This window comes from Tyto alba, unplaced genomic scaffold, assembly GCF_018691265.1.
Source record: "Tyto alba isolate M040663 unplaced genomic scaffold, T.alba_DEE_v4.0 Super-Scaffold_1000006, whole genome shotgun sequence".
In the NCBI taxonomy this organism is placed as follows: domain Eukaryota; kingdom Metazoa; phylum Chordata; class Aves; order Strigiformes; family Tytonidae; genus Tyto; species Tyto alba.
In genome coordinates this window covers 4,892,241-4,912,627 of record NW_024881272.1, presented here as the reverse complement: position 1 = coordinate 4,912,627, position 20,387 = coordinate 4,892,241, and the positions used below count along the sequence as shown (strand labels likewise).

At 55.7% G+C, this 20,387-nt stretch overlaps 1 protein-coding gene across 1 annotated transcript; it reads left to right on the top strand.

Annotated features, from left to right (window-relative positions):
- The first annotated feature begins 530 nt into the window (after positions 1-530).
- On the top strand, positions 531-19,719 carry LOC104368250 (protein transport protein Sec16B). Its single transcript, XM_032995551.2, has 25 exons — positions 531-802; positions 1,879-1,985; positions 2,465-2,570; positions 2,691-2,805; positions 3,561-3,690; positions 4,052-4,209; positions 4,814-4,875; positions 6,109-6,244; positions 6,809-7,039; positions 7,571-7,668; positions 8,331-8,412; positions 8,530-8,647; positions 9,242-9,353; positions 9,601-9,706; positions 10,277-10,417; positions 13,397-13,510; positions 14,209-14,281; positions 16,522-16,773; positions 17,305-17,375; positions 17,709-17,855; positions 18,036-18,140; positions 18,947-19,028; positions 19,134-19,231; positions 19,328-19,396; positions 19,651-19,719. Exons 1-25 carry the CDS (start codon positions 531-533, stop codon positions 19,717-19,719), a joined length of 3,054 nt encoding a protein of 1,017 aa, XP_032851442.2.
- The last annotated feature ends 668 nt before the right edge of the window (positions 19,720-20,387 follow it).

The following is a 20,387-nucleotide window of genomic DNA, read 5'->3' as shown; positions in this document are numbered from 1 at the left end:
AGCAAAGCTCCGTTTCTCCCTGCCTCTGTCCCTACTTGTTTTTTTTTGGAATTACTCTCCTTGTCCTGCTCATAGCTTTGCCAATATTCCTTCCCCTACCACATATGAAATTAGGTTTCACTGCCTTGTCACAAAGGTAAAGCTGATTTCCCACCTGCTAGGGGAGGCTGTGAGCGGTGGTGCTTTGCCAGAGTTGCAGGAGGATGCTACCTCTTGCTCTGGGAAGAGCCTGGATGCCTGTTGCTTTCACAAATGGACCATTTCATGCCAGTGTTTTAAGCTTAAGCAGATGTGGAGATGGCTTTCCCTTGCCTCTGGGCATTTTGGAAAGGATGCTGGGTTTCCAGCAGGCTCCCCAAGACAGAGTAGATGGCAACAGCCTTCATGGGGTGGGGGGGGGCCTGTGAGGGGGGTGAAAAGCTGCTGATCAAACGCGCTGTGACTTATTGCTTGCAGGCTACTAAAGCTGCTTGGGACTTAACCTCCCCTCCCACCCCCGAACTGGAGAAGATCTCGCTGGCAAGCTTGTGATGGACCCCTGGGCCCCGGCTCGGCTGCCCCAGCCCCGGGAAGGGCAGGCAGCCCGGGGGCCATGGGGAGAGGCTTACCGTGCCCCCCTGCCGCAGCCCAGGCGGCAGCTCCTCCGCGCGGGGCCCCCGCCTCGGCCCGGCTCCTGGGACGGGGGTCACCTCCCCGGCCACCCCCGGGATGAAGGCCACCAGCCCCGGAGGGATGCTGCCCGCAGCCCGGCTTCCCGGGCGGAGAACTATGAAAGCAGCCGCCCCAACAAGCCGTACGCCAGGTGAGAGCCACCCGACTTTGCGGTGCTTGCGCTGAGCTGCCTCCCTGTGAACACCCCTTAAAATAAGACTTGACCATTTCACTGCTCTCCCGGGCTTGCAACGCGGGTCCTGCCCTCATAACTGCGGAGGGGAAGCTGTGAGCAGCCTCGAGGAGGCAGTGCGTGATTAGGTGATGTCCTGCTATTAAAGCAGCCGGTGACTTCTATATTTAAGGCTGTGTAGCAATTGCAGGCTCCCATTTCTTCCTCCAGCTGCGACTTCTGCGGTTTTACAGGCTTTGTCTCAGTCCCGAGGTGCATTTTTTCCGGAGGGTTTGATTAAACGCAGTTCTTTTTTGCTAAGTGCAAGGTGAACCATAAAAATACAAATGGTAATACAGGAGCAAAGGGGAGCTTGCAAGCTCACCTGCTGCAACAGCGGAGGGTGGAGGGATAAAATGTGGGCTAGAGGATGCTCTCGGTGTCAAGAGCGAGATTTGAGCGCTCCAGCAAATTCGGGTTGATTTGCCTGAGTTATTGCCCTCTGTGAGTGACGGTGTGGACACGCAGGGTTTTGTGCCGAGGTGGTACGATGCCCGCAGTGGGAAGGGGGGGGTGTTGCGTGGGGCTGACCAAACTGCCATGTAAATTGTGAAGGGTTAAGGTACACGCGTGCCGGGTGGGTGGCTTGGGCTGGGGTTGGGCTCTGGCGCGGGGGGATACCTGCTGAGCTGTGTGGTGGACACGGCAGCTTTTGGGAAGGTGCTTTTGAGGGACCTTTCCTAAAATGTGGGTGAAATTTGATCCCCGTGAGAAGTCCACGCCATCGAGCTGAAACTGGGCACCACCTGAAACTGCAGCGCACAGCTTCCTCGTAGATGGGGATGGGAAAGTATCCAAACCTCCTGCTGCTTCTTTCAGGCACAATGCTGGACCAGTTGCTGTCCCTGCTGCTGAGCAGGGGACCTGAATTTATTTCCATCACCCTTTTGCCTTCAAAGGTCCCACCTGGGGCATGAGTCTAACCCTAGATGTGGTGCAGAACCTGCAGCGGTGCCTTTTCTTTCTCAGATTAAGGATGTTGTGTTGTGTTTCAGGCAAGGATATGAAGACCCCCACAGGCACTATCCATCAGCCAGCTACGGGGATGACTACACCTACCAAAGCCACCGGTGGCAGCCAGTGGCCTGGCAGGACGACAGAGGTACGGGCTTATCCTTTGGGTGTGGGGATGGAGGGAACTAGCTTGCAGGAGAAGCTTGCACATCTCCGGGCTGTTGGTGCTGTTTTCCCCGTGCCCTCAGTTTGGGCAAATCTGAGCAGGAACTAAGTGTACCCAAGAGAATGTCTGATCTTGAGCTCCATGGCTATAAATCCTGTGTCATACCCAGTTCCAGGCAGAACATGCTGCTGATGGTGCTGTGTGATCAGGGTGGCCGAGGCCCTGTTTTTGCTGTTTCTGGAGTCCCTGGCCTGGAGAAAAGGGGAGGGAGGAAAGAAAAGGGCATCAGCACTGTGTTGGCAAACGTGCACAGGGCTTTATCATCCCTCCAATGTGTCGGGCTAATTTGGAAGCAAATGGGGTGTGCATGGCAAATTGCCTGACTCATTGCTTTTCTTTTGCAACTTCATTATGGCTTGTTGCTCTGGAGGGGCAATGCTAAATCTTGATTCTCTCTCTAGACCTGAGACAGGGAGAGCCTTATGGCAAGGGTACCAATTACCGGGACCAGCACTACTACAGGGGTTACCACCCCAACCTGGCCATCACTACCCCAGGACAGGACAGGTAAGGGGTGGGGAGCCTGGGCATCACTTGGTACAACCACCTGCTGCAAAATTAGCAGGTTTGTGGCTAGTCCCAAAAGTCTCTGACCTTCAGGACGTCTCCTTTTGCTCCCTTCTGCAGGACACAGACCTACGACTCCTATGAGGAGAGACACATCTCAGCTGCCCGGACTGAATGGGCAGGGGGAGAAACCCCTGGCAGAGATTTGGGGGAGTCCAGTGGCCAGCCCCGAGAGGTAACCTCGAGATAGGCAAGAGTGGAGGACAAAAGGCTCGGGGCTTTCCCAGAGGTTTTGGGAGCAATCCATGTGTCCTTCCTCCAGCTGCAAAGGAGGCTGAGGAGAAAATGGCTGCTTTGCTAGGTTGTATTTGGTGTTTAGGAGACTCTGGGGATTATTATAGTGGGTTGTTAGTGTTTATGAGCTCTCCATCTGCTGTGCTGCTGTTCTCCCAGGCATGGGGCTCTACACTGCTCCTGCACGGGGCCAAGAGCAGGACAGAAATCCAGGCTAGGTGGGATGCTTGCCTGTATCCTCCCTAGCTATCCAAAAGCTGTGTGTCATTTTCAGCTCTGTCCACCACAATCTGCTCCACCGCACTAGTCCCGATCACTGGCTTCTGCCAAGAGCAAATGAAAAGATCAAATCAAAGCTGCTGGTGGTGGTTTTGCTCCCGGGTAATGTTTTGTTTTCTGGGTTCCCAAGCCCCCTTTGCTGGCTGTTTTGAGGAGTCCATGTTAGGGGTAGGAAGGCTGTTGGTCTAGACAGGGGGCTGATTTATTTTAAAAGCAAGTGAGTATGACCAGGGTATGTGCCATGACGAACTTAAGATGCTGAAGAGTGTGAGCTTCTTAAGAATCATCTGCGCTGTGTTTCTCCCCCTGGGCCCTTTGACGGAGCAACAGAGCCCGTCCCACTGCCCTGGGAGCAGAAAATCAGCGGTGTCCTTAGTTTCTCAGCCGGGTTTGTGTTGTGTCCTTCCCTCGGGCCAGCCCAGCCTGCTCCTGCAGTACCGTGAGTCGGGGCTCAGCTCCAGCGGCTACGAGCTCAGCCAGTACATCCGTGACGGTGCTGACCACCACGACCCTACGCTTTCGGGGACCTGGAGCCTGGCACAAGCAGGTGAGGTGTGATGGGGTCCTGGCCCCCCTCTGACGAGGGAGGGGCTGAGCAAGGAAAATAAATGGCTGGAGTTAGGAGATTTGCTGTCTTGCAGCTTGTCCTTTCCTGGAGGAGGTTGTGCAGGCACAAGGAATGACCTGGGGGGGGCTGTGGGGTGGGTGTGTGGTCCAGTGACTCTGCCCTAGTAGGTGCACGAGCTGCCATGCATGCCTTCTGCTTTAGGGGACAGTCCCTGCGTGGGGGGTGGGGATCAGTGGGGGGCTACTTAAATTGGGGGGGCCAGGATGAGACCTGGTCGTGTCCTCCATAGCGGAGGTGGCGTGGGGTCAGGGGACTCACGGTGGCCTGTGTGTCATTGCAGGGGGGCCCTTGGTGTCCACCCCAGCCCCAGTGGGACCCCTCAAATTCTCGCTGCCGCATGTGGCAGTGTGCTTTGGAGCGGGAGGGCAGCTGGTGCTGGTGTGTCCCCGCCACCCTGCCGAGGGGCAGCTAGCCCACGTCGAGCTACACAGCCTGGAGGTATGCCACCGCCCTCGGTCCCCTTGCTGGACTGGCTCCTTTTGCCCTGAGGGATGCAAACACCGTTTGTCCCCCCCTGTCTCCTTAGCAGCTTTCCCGTCCCCTGCTGCCCTCTTTTCTCCAGCCCACACAGACTCTTGAGTCTGCATCGTGCCAGCCTGCGCCTGGGCATTGCTTTCAGGCCCCGCACCCTGCTCCTTCAGCTCTGCAACCCTTGCCATCCGTGACCTGTTCACAGCGATCCCTTCTGATGGGGACAGATGTGCCCCACACCTCTCCGAAGGATAATTCCGCTCGCCTTTCTGAGGTGCTCCAATACAGAGGCTGCATCCATCCCTCGAATCTACCACAGCGTTTCAGTCTCCTATTTTGCCTCCCAAAGAGGCAGATGCCATCTCAACAGGCATTTCTTTCCTGGACCCCTTAGCACTGGGGTCCATGTGATGGTTTATGGTCCATGCTCTTGGGGTTACCTTAAGATAGCACAGAGAATGGGTTCACCAGCACCACTGAACCCTTGGCCAAGGCATTGACTTTCAGCTAGCCCAGCTGTGGCTGGCCTGATTGCTGGAGTCCAGCTGCTGAATTTGCTCTTGTTTTTTAGGTAATCCTTCATGACACTAAAGAGCTGGAGGAGCTACGAGCCTTCCCGGGGCCCCTGGCCAGGTATGCCACACCAGCAGGTCCAGGAGCTGTGTCCTCCTGGCTGTGCTGGCCTGGGAACACCTCTCCTTTGGGAGGAGACATGAGCTCAAGACAGACTTTAAGGGTCCCTGTGGTTTTGAGATCTGCAAAGGCCAAGTCTAGGCTCAGAGTGGGAGCCCAGGCCCTCTGCTGCGGTGTAGGTTGGCTTGGATTGTGGAAGGTGGTTTCTCTGAATGCTCATAGGGTGTGGGTTTAGTGTGGTTTGTATGTCTGACCTTATTTTGTACTCGTATCCCAGAAAACTGATTTTTAGGAGACCCCTTCAGATGTCTAAAGCCCTGGGTCAACCTGTGGTTTAGCCTTTCCTAAGGCTTTTGTCCCTGAGACCGTTGGGCCCACGGCAGTGTCGGACTCGGCACGCACCTTCATCCAGCGTGAGCCTGGGGATGAACGGTGGAATATTGCATCAGGTTGTCTCTGTATCGTTCTGGTTACACCAGCATGTCTTCTGGTCACTTGCAACCAAAGCGGGGAGAGACAAGGAGTGTGCAGGAGGAGAAAAACCACTTACTGAGCAAGAGAGCTGTGTGTGCCTAGAAGCTGGGTAGAAGACCAGGAGGTTGCCACTTGTGCTAAAGGGGATGTTGGGAATACCCATATGATATGTTGGTGTGATTGAGTCAGGATCTGCTGATTTATTTATTTATTTATTTATTTATTTATTTATTTTATTGTAAGACAGCAGTTCTGCCAGGTTTGCACATAGCTTAAAGGCTTCTGCTTCTCTTTCAGACCCAAAGGGTTTATGTGGTCATAAGCATGTCTTTCTCCCTTCACTGTCAAAGTTAATCAAAGATACTGCCTGTGTTGTGCCTGTTCCTACAGCCGTGGATATCCATGGCTGTAACAGCAGTGCAGCTAAGCAAAACTGAGGTTCTTTGCAAGTGGATGGATGAAAATGTTATCAGGAGGGCAGAGAAAGGGTTTGAGATGCCCTCTGCATGCCTGAAACACAGAAAAGTGCAGAGAGGCATAATAATGGTCAAATTTAAACATTTTTTGCTCTTGGTGTTGCGAGGGTGGTATGTGGTTGTTGACACTGCAGATCTTCTCTGTCTCTCACTTTGAATCTTCAGCATCCCCATCAGTGTACCTGGGGATGCTTCAAATCTGAATGATTGATGACCTAGATTGCTTTGCCTTGTGTTTTTTTGGTGTTTTTTTTTTTTTTGGTGACTTCCTCTGTTGCTGTAGGGAAGATCTGCACAAGGTAGATGTGATGACATTTTGCCAGCAGAAGATAGCCACGAGCTGTGATCTCTCAACACAGAGAGGCAGAGATTCAGCTCTTCTCTGGAAACTCCTGGTCCTCCTCTGCCAGCAGAATGGGGTAGGTGACCCATGGGAAGGGGCTGACCCTTTTGATCTTAGAAGTGAGACAACTTACATGTCCCTTATGTACCTCTTGATCTAGTTGCTATTTTTAGAGGGTTGCACCTTAAAAGCATCCCGCTCCCACAGTACCATCAGTCGGTTTGGTACTGCCTGAATATTTGGAGCAAACCCTTCTCCTGGATTGCTTTTCATCCTTGTGAACTACCAACAACCCAGTGCTTATAGTGGCTGTGAAAGGGACTGTTGCCACCTTCACCAGGGAGCCAGCATTTATGCTTAAAAGGGGATTATTCCCTTAACCCAGTGAAATCCACCCGATCTAATCCGTGGCTGCTTGCTGGAAGCAGATAAGATCTTCAGAACTAGTGCTGTGAAGGTCTTGCTAGTTGCGTTGAACCCTTTGCCCTCCAAAACTGTGTGCTGGTGGCCAAGGGTGGTCTTGGAAGGGAGATGTGCTGGGACAAGGGCAGGGGCGTAAAGGTGTTGGACTGGAAATGCCCTCAGCCTTCGCTCGTGGGGCAACCTCCCCTGGCCTTGCTCTTCACCTTCCCTTTCGCAGTCCATGGTGGGCTCAGACACGGCTGAGCTGCTGCTGAAAGACTGCAGGCGCCAGGAGAAGTACAAGAGGCAAAACCCTGCGGCAAACGTGATCGGCCTGACAGACGATGAGTGGATGTCGCGTCAGCCGGGGACGCTGGACCTCATCACGGGGGAGGTCCCTCCTGTTGTGGAGACGCAGGCACAGATAGTGGAGAAGTTCACCAAACTCCTCTACTACGGCAGGAAGAAAGTAAGTGGTGAGTGGGATCCAGGACACAGGGCTGATTTCTGTGGTGGTGGCATCAACCCTGCAAGCCGTTTGTACAACAGGGCTTACGGCAGCAATTTCCCACTGCTGGGATCTGGGATGGGGCCCTGAGTTGAAGTCTGAGATGCAGAGGCTTTTCCAGCACCGTGGTTTTATTTGCAGCTACGTGATCTCAAGGGATACCAAAGGCACAGGCAGAGAGAAGGGGGATGGATGCAGAGAAGCTGGGGTCCCACAGCAGTGGCATTGAGAGCCAACAGAGGCAACACAGACCTGGCACTCCAGGAAAGACAGTATTCCTGTGAAGGTCCCAGTTCTTGTCCTTGTGCAAGTTAGAAAGATAAAGGGGCCTTTGTGAACGTGGAAGTTGGTTTTGGAGGTTATTAGTTAAAGCCAGAGTAGTTGTCAGAGCTCATCTCTGAGCTGAGTGAGTGGAGGGCCCTGTGCCAGCAGAGGAGGGCAAGGAAGAACAGAATTAGTGCAAACCCTTTTTCTTTTCCACCGTGGCTGCAGGAGGCTCTGGTCTGGGCCATGAGAAACCAGCTGTGGGGCCATGCCCTCTTCCTCTCCAGCAAGATGGACCCTCGGACCTACAGCTGGGTGCTCACCGGGTAAGTTGGAGAAGGTAAAGCAAGGTACGATGCTCTGACTGGCTCTGCCAAGCCTGTGATCCCTCTGGGTGCCCTCAGCCCCAATGCACTGAAAAAAGAGCATCGATTTCAGCTGGACCCTTTCGGAGAGGGCAGAGGGGGAATCCATCCAGATAGACCTGAGTTCTTCGGGCTTCCTGAGAGACGGGAGAAACCAAGGGAGGGCTGGAAAGCAGAAGGAAAGCCATTTCCTGGGGATGTGGGGTGGATTTATTCCGAGTCACAGGCTTTGCTCATGCTGCCCTAGCAAAGGCAGCCTTTGGGGTAGAGGGAGCTGAGCCATCCTCACCACGATCCAGCCTGGTCTGAGCTGTTCATCCCACTTGTATGAAGGTTTTCTGGTGGGATTAACGTACTTAGTCTGGATTGAGTTGATCCCTTCAGGGATAGTTGAGCAGAAATGTTCTGTCTTGTGCAAGTGAAATCCTTTTAAGGAGGTTTTATCCCGCGTTGTCCTGGAGACTTGCCTGCTCTGGAGGTAATGCAGATCATCAGCCTGTGGTGGGCTGATGATCTTTTCTGGCTTCTCGTGGAAGCCCCTCAGGATTTCCTGGGGTGTTTGGAGGCGAACGAGGGTTTGGGGGTCCCGGCACGGCAGCCCCATCTCTGCTGTCTCCTCACAGGTTCACCAGCACGCTGGCCACCAATGACCCCCTGCAGACCCTCTTCCAGCTCATGTCGGGAAGGATCCCTCAGGCAGCGCTGGTCCGTGAGCAAGAGGCTGGCCCCGGCGTGTGTACCCCTGTGCTGTCACCTGCCTGTGACACCCACCCCGTGGTGACCATCTCTGCTCACCTTCGCTCTCCTCCTGTCTCCCTCCAGTGCTGCGGGGATGCCGCGTGGGGCGACTGGAGGCCCCACTTGGCCGTGATGTTGTCCAACAAGGTTGGAGACACGGAGCTGAACCATCGAGCCATCGTCACCATGGGAGACACTTTGGGTGAGCAGAGGCCGTTGCGAGCAGTTACGCTCCCGCCGCCTTGTAAAAGAGGGCGGACACCTGCAACGTCACCGTGCACGTCCACACTGGCGTGGATGGAGGCGCCGAGGTGGGGGGTGCATGCCCGTACCCCTGGAGCTGCGGTGCCTGTACGGGGTCAGGGATGAGGTATTGATGGATCCTGCTGTGCCCTTGGTGCTGGTGGATGAGTCGGGCTCAGGCGCATCCATTAGCTGCTCTCTTGGAGACACCTGGACCCGGAGAGCACGTACACAACTGCTGGGACTGAGACTTGCTCCCGACGGTGGGGGCTCTTGGGGCTTTCATGCCAATAAAGGCTGCAGAGTTGAAGCTGGACCCAGGCTCCCCTGGTCCTACCACTAAACTGAAACAGTCTCCTAGGTACAGAAAGCAGGAATCAGAAAATGAACAAAAAATAGAGAAGGGGAGGGATGGGGGCCTGCATGGACAAGGGAGAAAAGTGGAGCGGTTGGGTTTGGGTTTTCATGTGGGCTTGGGGGGCCTCCAATGCAATGCTGTGACCACACGGTGACCTCTCAGGACTAAATAATTGTCTTTTTTCCTCCTGTCCAGCTGGCAAGGGAGCAGTCGAAGCAGCTCATTTCTGCTACCTGATGGCAGATATTCCCTTCAGTTACTTTGGGGCGAAGGCAGACCGCATGGCTCTGCTGGGCAGCAGCCACCGGTGAGCGAGCTCAGGAGGCGGTGCTCTTGCCACAGCAACGTGTCCCACCTCCTCCCCATCCCCAGGATCTCACTTTTATGCAACAGCAATCCCCGTTTGTGGGTTTTTACTGCTCTTAAAGTGAGCTTTGCTCCAGGCCTCTCCGGCTCCGGGCTGGCACAGCGGTGGAGCTGTGAATCGGCGTGCGGGGGCTGTCTGGGGAGAGAGCTCCACTCCTGCTTGCTGACCCTGCCCCTCTCCTCTGCAGTCAGGGGTTTGCCCAGTTTGCCAGGACGGAGGCTGTCCAGCGGATGGAAGTCTTTGAGTACTGCCAGCAGCTACGACAGCGCGAATCCTTCCCGCTCCCCTTCCAGGTAGCGGAGGTGCAGAAGCACATCTGGTGCAGCAGCTCAGACCTGCCCCTAAACATGCATCCATCCCCCTTGAAGCCAGGGATTCAGGCTGCTCGCCAAGCCTTGTCCCCTCGCCGGGCTTTGGGAGCGACGGGAAGGCTGTCCCAGCTGAGGGGCTCCTCCAGGGCCAGGGCTTTGGGCAGATTTTTGGGGCGCGGTGTGTATGGTGAGTGCTTGCTCAGGTCTGGTTGCCTTTCCGCTCTCTGGGTTTCGGATAGGCTTTTCACACTGACAATCAGGCACTGCACTGATCGGGTGGATAAATGAAGGTGGTGGGCTGGCGTGCTCCCCCCACGGCCCGCCTGCCGGCGCTGGGATGGTCAGGCATTGCAACAGTGATGTGTTTTGGGGAGCGAGGCTGGCTGGCCCCATGGGGATGGGCAGGGGTGCCCCCGAGCTGCAGGTGACCTCTGGGTGATGAGACCCACGATCCAGGGTACTCTGAGTCGTGCTGGAATGATGCTTGTGTGTCCCCTCTGCCGTGGCACATCTCCTTGCTCACCTATGTCTGCTCTGCTTCCCTCTCCTCAGGCGTACAAGCTCCTTTATGCCTCTCGCTTGGCCGACTACGGGCTCCCAGCCCAAGCCCTGCAATACTGCGAGCAGATCGCCACCGCGCTCCTGGGCCAGGAGTTGGCCAGCCACCCTGTCCTGGCCCAGCAAGTGATGAGAGTGAGTCTTGTTACCCCCCTCCTGCCTCCTTGGCAGGGCATGATATCCATGCGGTGGGAAGCATCCTCAGGGTTTCCCCGTGGCTGGGGGTGCTTGGCAGCTCTGAGCAGCCCCCCCCCAGGGCTTGCTGCTTGATGTGTGAAGAGCATGGCAAAGCCAACACCTCTACAGGGTCTCATTCTCATGGATTTAGGGTAGGAAACAAAGGAACTGTGTTGACTGCCCAATGGGAGCAGAGTTATTTGGAAGCAAAGGATGTTTCTTTTTATTCTGGAGATGCTTTTTGAACATCTAAATGGCACTGACTTAAGCAGCACATCATCCCCTGATTTCGTTTACCTGCCAGGGGGTCTTCTGGGGGGACAGTGAGTAGGAGCGTGTCCCAGCTTGCAACACTGGGACACGCTCCACCACTTCATGAGCAGGGTGCTTGGGCAGGGAGGGGTGAAGCAAAGCGTCCGAGGTCCCCTGGACAGGTTGGGCTCTCCGGGAGAGTGGGTCTGCCCACTCCACACACATCACCGGGGCAGTGCTGAGCCTGCTCAAAGCCTTCCTCTGTTGGGAGCTGGGTAAAAGCCACGGTGCTGTGAGATGAGAGGCAATAAGGATGCCCGTCTGAAGCAGGTGTTGCAGAAAAAGCCCAAAATTTGGCTCACGCGATGCCCCCCACCCCGTCGTTGAAACCTATTTACTAACAGCCTCTCAGATCTGCTGTTCTGCTGGGGATAATGTTTCTCCTGGGGGAACACACTTTCATCTGAAAAACTAGTGCATTGGTAGACACTCTTGTCTTTGATGTTTTAGACTGTGTTACAAATTATGATACACATTAGTGTTTGATTAAGACTTCCCCTCTTTTGAAGCTGGGGACGATATACAACCAGGTGCTGGTTCATTAATATTGAATCAAAGTGCACATTAGCTTTTGGATTAAACATTCCCCCCGTTTAGGAGTAATCATGCTTATAATTTCCTCTTTCCTGCAATTGATTTAGGATGAACACATGTGTGTTTGCAAAAAGATGGGACTGTGGATCTGTAGGTAGTGTAAGCTCCCGGCTGGGTGCTGGGTTGTTCCACTCTCCATGGCCAGTCCCTGCCTTAAGGCTCTGGCTGCGTGGGTCATGTCTTGCTGTAACTGAACAGAGTTGGGAAGTGTGTTTTGTGCTGGTTTGGACTTTGTCTTTAAAAACTTCGGGAATAGGGAGAAATAGCCAGTGGGGACTGGTGCGGAAGGGATAGCTGAGATGTGTGGCTGAGCTGCAAAGTCACCTCTGAATGACTTTTGGTGGCCCTTGATGCAGCAGCCTCATGGCAAAGCGTAGAAGATAAATGAGTGTGAAGGAGAGGGGAGGGAATCTGATAAATACCCAAGTGGTGAGTTGATTCCAGCAAGAGGAAAATTTAGTAGAGGCTCAGGTGAAGAGCAGTGCTTTGAGTGTCATCTCCCCTCATCCAGCTGTCTTAAGTGGACTGTTTCCTAAGCAATTTCTCCAGACTGGGATTTATCTCTGCAGGGAGCCTTCCATCTCACCCTGGCCTGGTGGGATGGGTCACCCCAGAGGGCCTCTTGCACCACTGATGGTGGCTGGAGCCTGATGTTGTTGAGATGGCTGCAGCGGGGGTGGCACAAACCCCTTTCTTGCAGAAGAAATTAAATGTGCAGTAGCAATACTGCGGAGAGGGACCTGGGGGAGATAGTGGAGCATGGAAAAAATACTGAGCAGCAATATAACAGGATGCTCTTGCAAAAAAAAAAAAAAAAAAAAAGGAAAAAATAAATCCAATGTTATAATGTTATTTTGGGCTGTGAGAGCAAGAACAGCACGTGTGAGACAAGGAGGTGATAATCCCCCCCACCGCTCAGGTGTCGGGGGTCTTGGCTAGGGCACCGTGCCCTGTGCGGGATGCTGCTCTCAGACAGGGCCAAACTGGAGCAAGAGCAGAAGAGAAGAGCAGGGGTGATGAGAGATTGAGGAGAAATGACCTCTGAAGAAGGCCTTGGAGTTCTTTTTTTTTTTTTTTTTCCAGGCAAGATATGCTGGGGGAGGAAGGGGTACGGGGGATGTGATAACAGCCCTCTGGCACGCAGGAGGCTGCTTTTCAGGGGATGGTGCCTGACTGTCCCCGCAGCTTCTGTGGGAGCAGGAATTGAGAGGTTTGATTTGCAGCAGGGAAGATTTCACTTAGATTTTAAGAAAAAATGCTTTACCTCTAAGGACATTAAGCATCAGGACAGGCCTGGGAGGCTGTGAAATCTTCTCCTTGGAGATTTCTAAGAGCAAATCGGACAAACAGGGGCTGCACGGGCTGGTGTGGGCACACAGGATTTTCTCGAGCTTTGGCAGATGGCTCGGACAACCTCAGGAGGTCCCTCCCAGCTCTGCATTTCTGTTGTTTTCTGCGTGGCTATTAGTGATGGCAATGCTTGTTGCAAAGCCAGGTGAGGAGATGGCTAGGTGTGAGCCCTTAGGTCAAACCCTACCAGCTCCCATCCATCCTTGTCGGGGGTAGGTGAGGGGTTGGTGCACAGTGCTGGGAGCTGGGCTCTTTCCAGGGCTCCTGGTTGGGGTGTCCTGCAAAACTGCTGGTGCTCCGGGCTGGCTGTCAAGTGGGATTAAAGGCTCCCATTTCCCTCAGAGGAGAAAAGGATGCTAATAGTTACCTGCCTCTCCGATGCGAAGAGCATCTTTGACAATCGGCACTTTGACACCTCTGGGGGTGGCTGAGATGGCCCCGCTGGGAGGTTCTCTGCGGGGCACGGGGTGGGCCAGCACCTCTCTGTGGCAATGCAGGAGAGAGAATAAGTCTCGCAGGAGAGGCTGGTGTTACTTTTCCCCCTTTATTACGAAGAAGTGCAGCTCTGGTGCTATTTTCCCCTGGGCCTCGGTGCCCGGCCACGTGCAATTGCCAGGAGGGCCGGTCTCTTCCCCGAGGAGCTGAGGTGTGACGAGCCCTGTTGCCCTCCTGGCCCCGCAGCTAGCCGAGCGGCTGAAGTTCTCCGACCCTCTGCTCCTGGAGATGCCGGAGCAGGACCAGACTCTGGAGCCCGACTGGCTGGTACAGCTCCGAGCCTGCTGCCGGGAGTGGGAGGTAAGGAGGAGCGGGGATGTCTGTGCTGTGGTTTGCAGGAGCATCCTCTTCCTCTGCCCTGAGGGGATGGGTGTGGAGGTTCCACGGCCTTTGCTACCCGGGTGCCTTTCTCCCCTTGGCTTGTGAGCTCAGAGATGTGATCTCTGCCGTGGCATCTGCAGCTTCAGCAGGAGCAGGGGGGTTGCAGCACCCGAGGGTGTGAGCAGTGAGGGCTGCAGAGCCTTGCCCGGGGCAAAACACTCCTTGTCTTACCCCAGGGAAGGCTGTTGGGCCAGTGGGTGAATGATGATCTCGCAGTGAGGATGTTGCAGAGGATACTGGTGGGGCATCACCTTGCAGACGTGTGCTCTCAGGCCCCTTAACAGCGGTCTGGTCCTTGGATTAATGCTTTTCGTTCAGGTTTCATGGCTGCTTTTGGTTTTGTGCCCTTTCCTGTCTCCAGTTTCCCCTCCTGCTTGCTCTCAGCAGGGCAGCGGTGCTGCAGCCCCCTTCGCTTGCTGGGACAGAGCCATGAACGTGCTGGTTGGGGTCTCACCTGTAACCTGGGCTCCCACAGCCCAGGTTGGGTTGTGGTCACCGGACTCACCAGCACCATACTTTCCCTTGCACTGACTTTGTGGTTTTGTTGGTCTTTGCCCTGTGCCATCCCTTTTTTTCTCCATCTGTTTTACCACGTTTTCCCTCTGACTTGCTTACAGGTGGAAGATGACCTCCCTCCAGAGGTGGCACCCGCTCAGCCAGGGCTCTCCTGGGCTGATGCATCGAAGGCAGGTAAAGAAAATGAAGCAGCAGGTTGTGGTCACCGCAGTGGGCTTCTCCACACACGGAGCTGTGCTGCCGTGGGCCGGGAGGCAGCTCCTTGCTCCTCAGAGCATGTCTCAGCAGCTGCTCCTTGATCCTTACATCATCCCCCCCCGCCCAGAGCTCAAAATCTTGCTTCTGCCTGGGTGCATCCCTCTGGCATGGGGCTGCCAGGGATGGGCTGCAAACCGAGGGGTTGGTGCTCGTGCCCTCCCTACGAGGACTGAGTAATTTGGCCTAATTACCGCCGCTTCGGAAGTCCCTGTGGGCTCTGGGGGAGGAGAAGGGGGGGCCGGAGGCAGGATGAGGCACGTGCCTCTTGGCTGAGCCTTGGGGGACATGGCCCTGTTCCCAGGCAGTCCTCCAAGGACGCAAATTGGAGCTGAACTAAAGGGATTTCACACTTGCGGAGCAAAAGATTCAGGCAGGAGCTCATCCCTCTGCGTGCCGCGCTGCAGCCAGCATTTCCCCTTCCCCACCACCTCGCTCCTCCCCTTGCTTTGCCTCTTGGTGACCCCAAGAGTCCCCTCCAGTGTCAGTCAACGCAGAGGGTTAAGAGACATCAAGATGAGGGACACGAGCCTCCCCCGGGGGGCTGTCAAAGGAAGGGCTGGAGAGCCATCCTTTCCTGGCCAGGCAGCGTGTCCATCGGGATGTCCTACTGAGAAGAAGTCAGGGGCTGGTGACCCTTCAGCGTTGCTTCACGGCCACCTCCATCAGCAGGGTGCCCAGACACGGCCTGCTGCTCCGATCTAGCTTTCTGCTGGGAATGCCAGCACTGATGGGTGGAGAATAAAGGCTGATGCAGACAGGATAAAATGCCAAATTCCTCTTCAAAGAGCTCTCCCAGCCAGTGAAAAGGATCATCAATCCTGATTGCCTTCTGCTGCTATCAGGGCTGAGGCTATGATGGTCCTTCCCTGGAAACAAGTTGCAGGTATGACGGGATGGCTTCTCCCAGCAGCCAGCTCTGCTCCAATGTGGTCTCCACAGCTTGCTTTCCCCATGCTTGGCCCTTTTGTTCATTGAGAAGGCCGTCCAGAGTCACCACCTGAGGGACCTGCATGCAGAGAAAGCTGACTTGGTGCTGAATTCATCTACCTTGGAAAGACAAAGCTGGAATCAAGGTGCCAAGCTGGGATCCGTGTGGTCACAGCAACCTTCCTCTCCATCCTTACAGCCTGGGCTGTCCTCCCTGAATTTTTCTAGCTGAGTTTGCCCCGGCAGCGTGGAGTCGAGCATCCATCCTTCTCCCTGTGGATCTCAAGCGTCTCCAGGCTGTGTGGGAGCAGGAGCAGCTCGTGGTTGTGAAGGCAAACCCGAGCGGGCTGGAGGTGATGCTGGCAGGCAAAGCAAAGGGTTTTGTAGCACTGCATCCCAGAGGTGCCAAAGTCAGTCCCCAGACTGAGACCTACAGGGTCTGGATCCCATCTGGCCATGTCTCACGGCGATGGGAGAGAAATTTCCCAGTGCCCAACATGTTTCTGGCAGGAGGTTGAAGAGCTGGAAGGAGCAGGACATGCACTTGGGACCAAAGGCAGCGTGCTGCCTGCACTGTGTCTAACATCAGACAGAGCATCGTGTGTGTGTTAAATAAAACAAGCCCCACTTGCTCAACCTGCTTTTCAAATGAAAAAAAAAAAAAAACAAAACAACAACAAAAAAAAAACCCCAACCCTGAATAAATCTGCCTAAAGCAAGGAACTCATCTGTGGGCACTCCTGTGGAGCAGGAATGAAGGCTGCAGCTTCGTGGTGCTAGGGGTGTGCAGCAGGAGTGGAAGAAAAGGCTGGAGGCCCCGGGCTCCTTTGAACTGCCGGCGTGTGCTGCTCGTGCTCGGTCTCTTTGCTTCCATAACATTCCTCTCCTGAATTTGTTTGCAACCTCAGGCACGTTCCCAGGAGGTTTCTCCCCCGGTCTTTCACAGCCTCCCTTCCTCGAAGCCTCTGAGAGGTCCCCGTTGCCGCACGGTGCCCTGCCTCCTCCCTCACCCACGCGTGGTCCCCGGGGTCCCTCCTCACCCCCCAGCTCCTGCTGATGTATACTGGAAAAGGCAAAAATTCTGCCTAACAGCCTGATGAAATTATAAGCAGTGGAGTAAACTCCTGATGTGTGTGTTTTTGGTTTGGTGTTTTTTTTTTTTTTTTGGTGGTGTGTTTTGTTTGTTTGTTGTTTTTTTGGTTTGTTTGTTTTCTTTTTTTATTTTGCAGATGGAGAGCCTGGCTATGAGCTTCCCCAGAGCAAAGGCTACCGGTATGACCAGGGCTACCACCCTGTGGCACCCCAGGGACCCAGCTCCCACGAGGAAATGTCTCTCCATCCCCCAGTACCTGCTCAGGTTGCAGCGTCGCCCTTGCTCGGCGTTGAGCAGGACCTGCAGCCCCCCACATTCAACCCAGGAGTGGACACCCCTCCGGGAGGGGATTGTGCTGAGCCCCCTCCACAGGCTGTGCCACGGGCGGGTAAGTGCTCCAGCCTTGTTTCTCTGCAAAAATGCCTGTCCACAGTTCATAGCAGTGGGGTGGGGTTGTCCCTTTTGGGGGGGGGGGGGGAAGTGAGATCCCCCTACGGCTTTTGTGTCACTTCAAATGCTGCTCCCTGCCAGCGCTGCCTTCACCCAGTGCCTTGTTTCCTTCCAAGCTTGCCCCGGTGCCATGCACGCAAACTCGCTGCCCTGGGCAGGCAGGGCTTCGCTTTTTGGAAGACCTTGCCCCAAACAGCAAGGGAGGACAGCTGTGGGTTGGTGGCAGTGCTGTCCCTTCCCTGCCAGATGGGAAAACCGGCAGTGAAAGGCAGGCTTTTAAGATGCACCAGTGCAGTTCTTGTGTCCCTGGTGCTGACAGGGACCGAAATGGCCTTTTGCATCTCTTGGGGGGGGGTGGATATCTTAGCCACGCGGCCTTGCTTGATAGAAGCACTGACAATATCTCTGATAGACACGGCAGGAGCTCCTTGGGCCAAGCCCTGACTGTGTCCTTTCCTCCGCTCCACAGGAGAAGCTGGGGAGCCCCGGGGCACCCCACTGTCCCCTGAGGGGGTGCAGCCACCCCTCCCAGCAGAGCAGGTAAGTCAGAAGGCTCAGGGAGATCATCCCATTGGGGGTCCCAGAGGGAGTTGGGACTTGCTGGCTCATCTTTCCACTCACTTAACTTGCACAGAACCACCCCCCCCCTCCTCCATCACAGTGCCAGCTGTCCCCTCGGGGACCTGACAGCGTAGTCCTCTCCAGGCTCCTACTTCTGGGACCATGGGCTGCCCGCTGCACCCTGCTGTGGGTGCCATCCCCGGGGCTGCTATCTGTTAAGCCTGGCATGGAGGAGTCTGGGGACGTTCTGATCATCTTTGGTGGGGGGGTCCTCTGGGAATACCAAGTGACAGCTCTGCTCTCCAACGCCAGGAGGAGTTAACGGCGAGGCCGCGGACCATCTCGGAGAGCTCCACCGTCTCCTTGGAAGACGACAGCCGGCCTTCCTCGGAGAGCGCAGGCGAAGACACTGCTGAAGAGCCGGCGCGGGCAGAGGCGGTGAAGCCGGGTGAGGATAAGGTGAGCATCCCAGAGCCGATGTGAAGCCCCATGCTCCGAGCTTGCCTGTCCCTGACGCCCGCAGTGCCTGCCCTGACCTGGTCACTGCCGCTCCCGGCCAGTGTTGGGGACATCTGGGTGGCCGTGGCACCCTCCCCTTCTCACCCATTTCCACTGACTGTGGCAACTTCCATTTCCCAGACTGGATTCAGGTGGTTTGGCTGGTTTCGGTCGAAGCCCACTAAGGAAACATCTCCTAAAGCTGTGTCTGAGACAGCCCCAGACTCCCCCAGGCCGGGACCACAGGTAGGGGATGAAAGGCTGTCCTGTCCCCCGGTGACACCCAGGGTTATATCTCCCCCTTCACCCATCATTCATGGCCATAGTTGCTCTGTGTGGGGACAGAGTGGGACTGGGAGCCCTTTTGACCTGGAAGTGAATCCTTGATTAATAATAATTGTAAAATTTATAAAGCTTCTTTGATCCTGGAGGTCCGCCGAGCACTTGGCAAACTCCATGGGGATCTCTTGCCTTCTGCCGGAGCGGAAAGCAGCAGCAGCTGTGAGCGGCACTGCTCAGGAAGATTTTAGGAGCCAAAGGGAATGAAAAACCTCTTTAATCGGAAGCCCAGCAGAGAGGGGAGCAGTCCTGTGTGGTTACCCCAGTCCTGGCCGAGTCCTTGGGGTGTCACATCCCTATCTGCAGCTGGATGATGGGCTTGGGGGCAGATGTTAGAGCGAGATCTTCCTCTGGAAGCTTCCTTCTGGTTGAGAATGACCTACAGTCCCAGAGCAGGAAATTTTGGGATATTCTTCCAAAACCAGCAGGAGATGAGGAACAGAGGGGTCGGTGGAGCCTGGTGGCCCTTTACACTGTACACAGGCTTGGTGTCCAGCCTCATTCTGAGCGCTCGGGGTGATTTAGCTTTGCACCAGGGGCTGCTTGCCCTGACCCTGCAGCTCCCCCTTAGCTTGGGTCCCTGCGGCTCTTGGGGTCCCTGTCCAGCAGGTCGGGTGCAGAGCAGTACCCCAAAGGTGTGGTGCGGTACCTGGTGCAGAGCTCTTCTCGCCACGCAAGGATCTTCTGCTCTAAACGGGTGGCTGTGGTTTCAGGAATGGATGTTGCCATCCCCACCCAGCGCCCCTCTCACGGCTGGGACAAGCCCTTCGGCTCAGCATCCCTCAAGAAACTCTGGTAAATGCCACGCGGGTGCCCTCCCTGTCAGCCCTTTAGAAGCTGCTCCTCTTAATTTTCAAGAATTTTTTTTTTTTGTTTTCTTCCTTTGGTTGCATGCCTCAGGAGGAATGCAAAGCGAAAATACCTTTCGTGTTACGCCAGTGTCCTTTGAGGTGAAGAGCTCGTGGGATGCGGATGGGGGGGAGGCAGCAGGAGAGCAGGTGAGCAAAGGAGGGAGGTGTATGTGTGTGTGTGATTGAGGGGGGGGGGGGGGTCCAGGACACATCTCTAAGTTTATCTCCCTTCACCCCTCCCAGACTGGCTCCCCTGAATATCCCCCACCAGTGGGCACAGTCCCTCTCTTCAACCCTGTCCAGATGTCTCAGGTGAGAGCATCGCTCTGGGGGGTGTTGCTGGGTCGGGTTGGGGGTGGCTCCTGGGTTTGGGGGTGATGCTGGAATGCAGACAATCTGCTAAAGGGGGGGATACCAGCCCTGGGTTTGGTGTTTTTAAGGGAATGATTTGGGAGGACAGTGATGGGGGAGGTGGGGGATATGCTCGTGGCTGCATCCTGAGGACGGCAGGGTCGCGTTTTTGGGGGGTACCACCCTCCTTTATACCATCTCTTTCCGCTTCCCAGCTCGCCGCTGCCTCTCGACCCAACCAACCCAGGCTGCTTTCCCGGCGGCGGTACCCTAACCCGCTGTGAGCAGATAATCGCCGTCTGTGGTGTCAGAATTCACCATTTCGGTTAAAAAGCATTCTGCAAATGGTGTTTGTTTAATTTCTTTGGTGGGTGGGGAAAGGAAAAAAAAAAAAAAAAAAAAAAAAGGGTGTCCGGGGGAGAGTAGTCTGAATTGGGTTGTAGGGCGATGCCCCACCTCACCCATTGGACTCAGCGATCGCCGGCCGTGAGTCTGTCTCAAAGCGCCGCGGGGGCCACGAGCATCCACCGGGGCCCCGTGGGTTCCGGGTGGGGGGGGCGGCGCACGGTGGCCCCGCCCCCGCTCCGCCCCTTCCCGCCGCCGGGAACCAGCGCGGCTTCTCCTGCCCAGTGCCCGGCCCGAGAGCCGCGGCGCCCCCCCCTTGCTGGTGGCTCACCCGCCCCTCGCGGGCGGGGCCCTGCTGGAGCCGCGGGCGGCCCTTCCCTCAGACCTTCCCCGAGGCGGGGCGTGGGTGACGCGCACCCCGTGGGTGGCCTCGGCGGTGAGCTTCCCCCGGACGCTCAGAGTTCCCCCCGCTGCGGTATATATAGGCTCGTCCTTCCGGACCCTTTCGGTCAGGGTGAGCGCGGCCCAGCGTGCACTGCGCCGCATGCTAATTAGGAACCGCCCCCCCCGCCGGGGAAGGTAAAGCGCGGGCCGCTTCCCGCCCGCC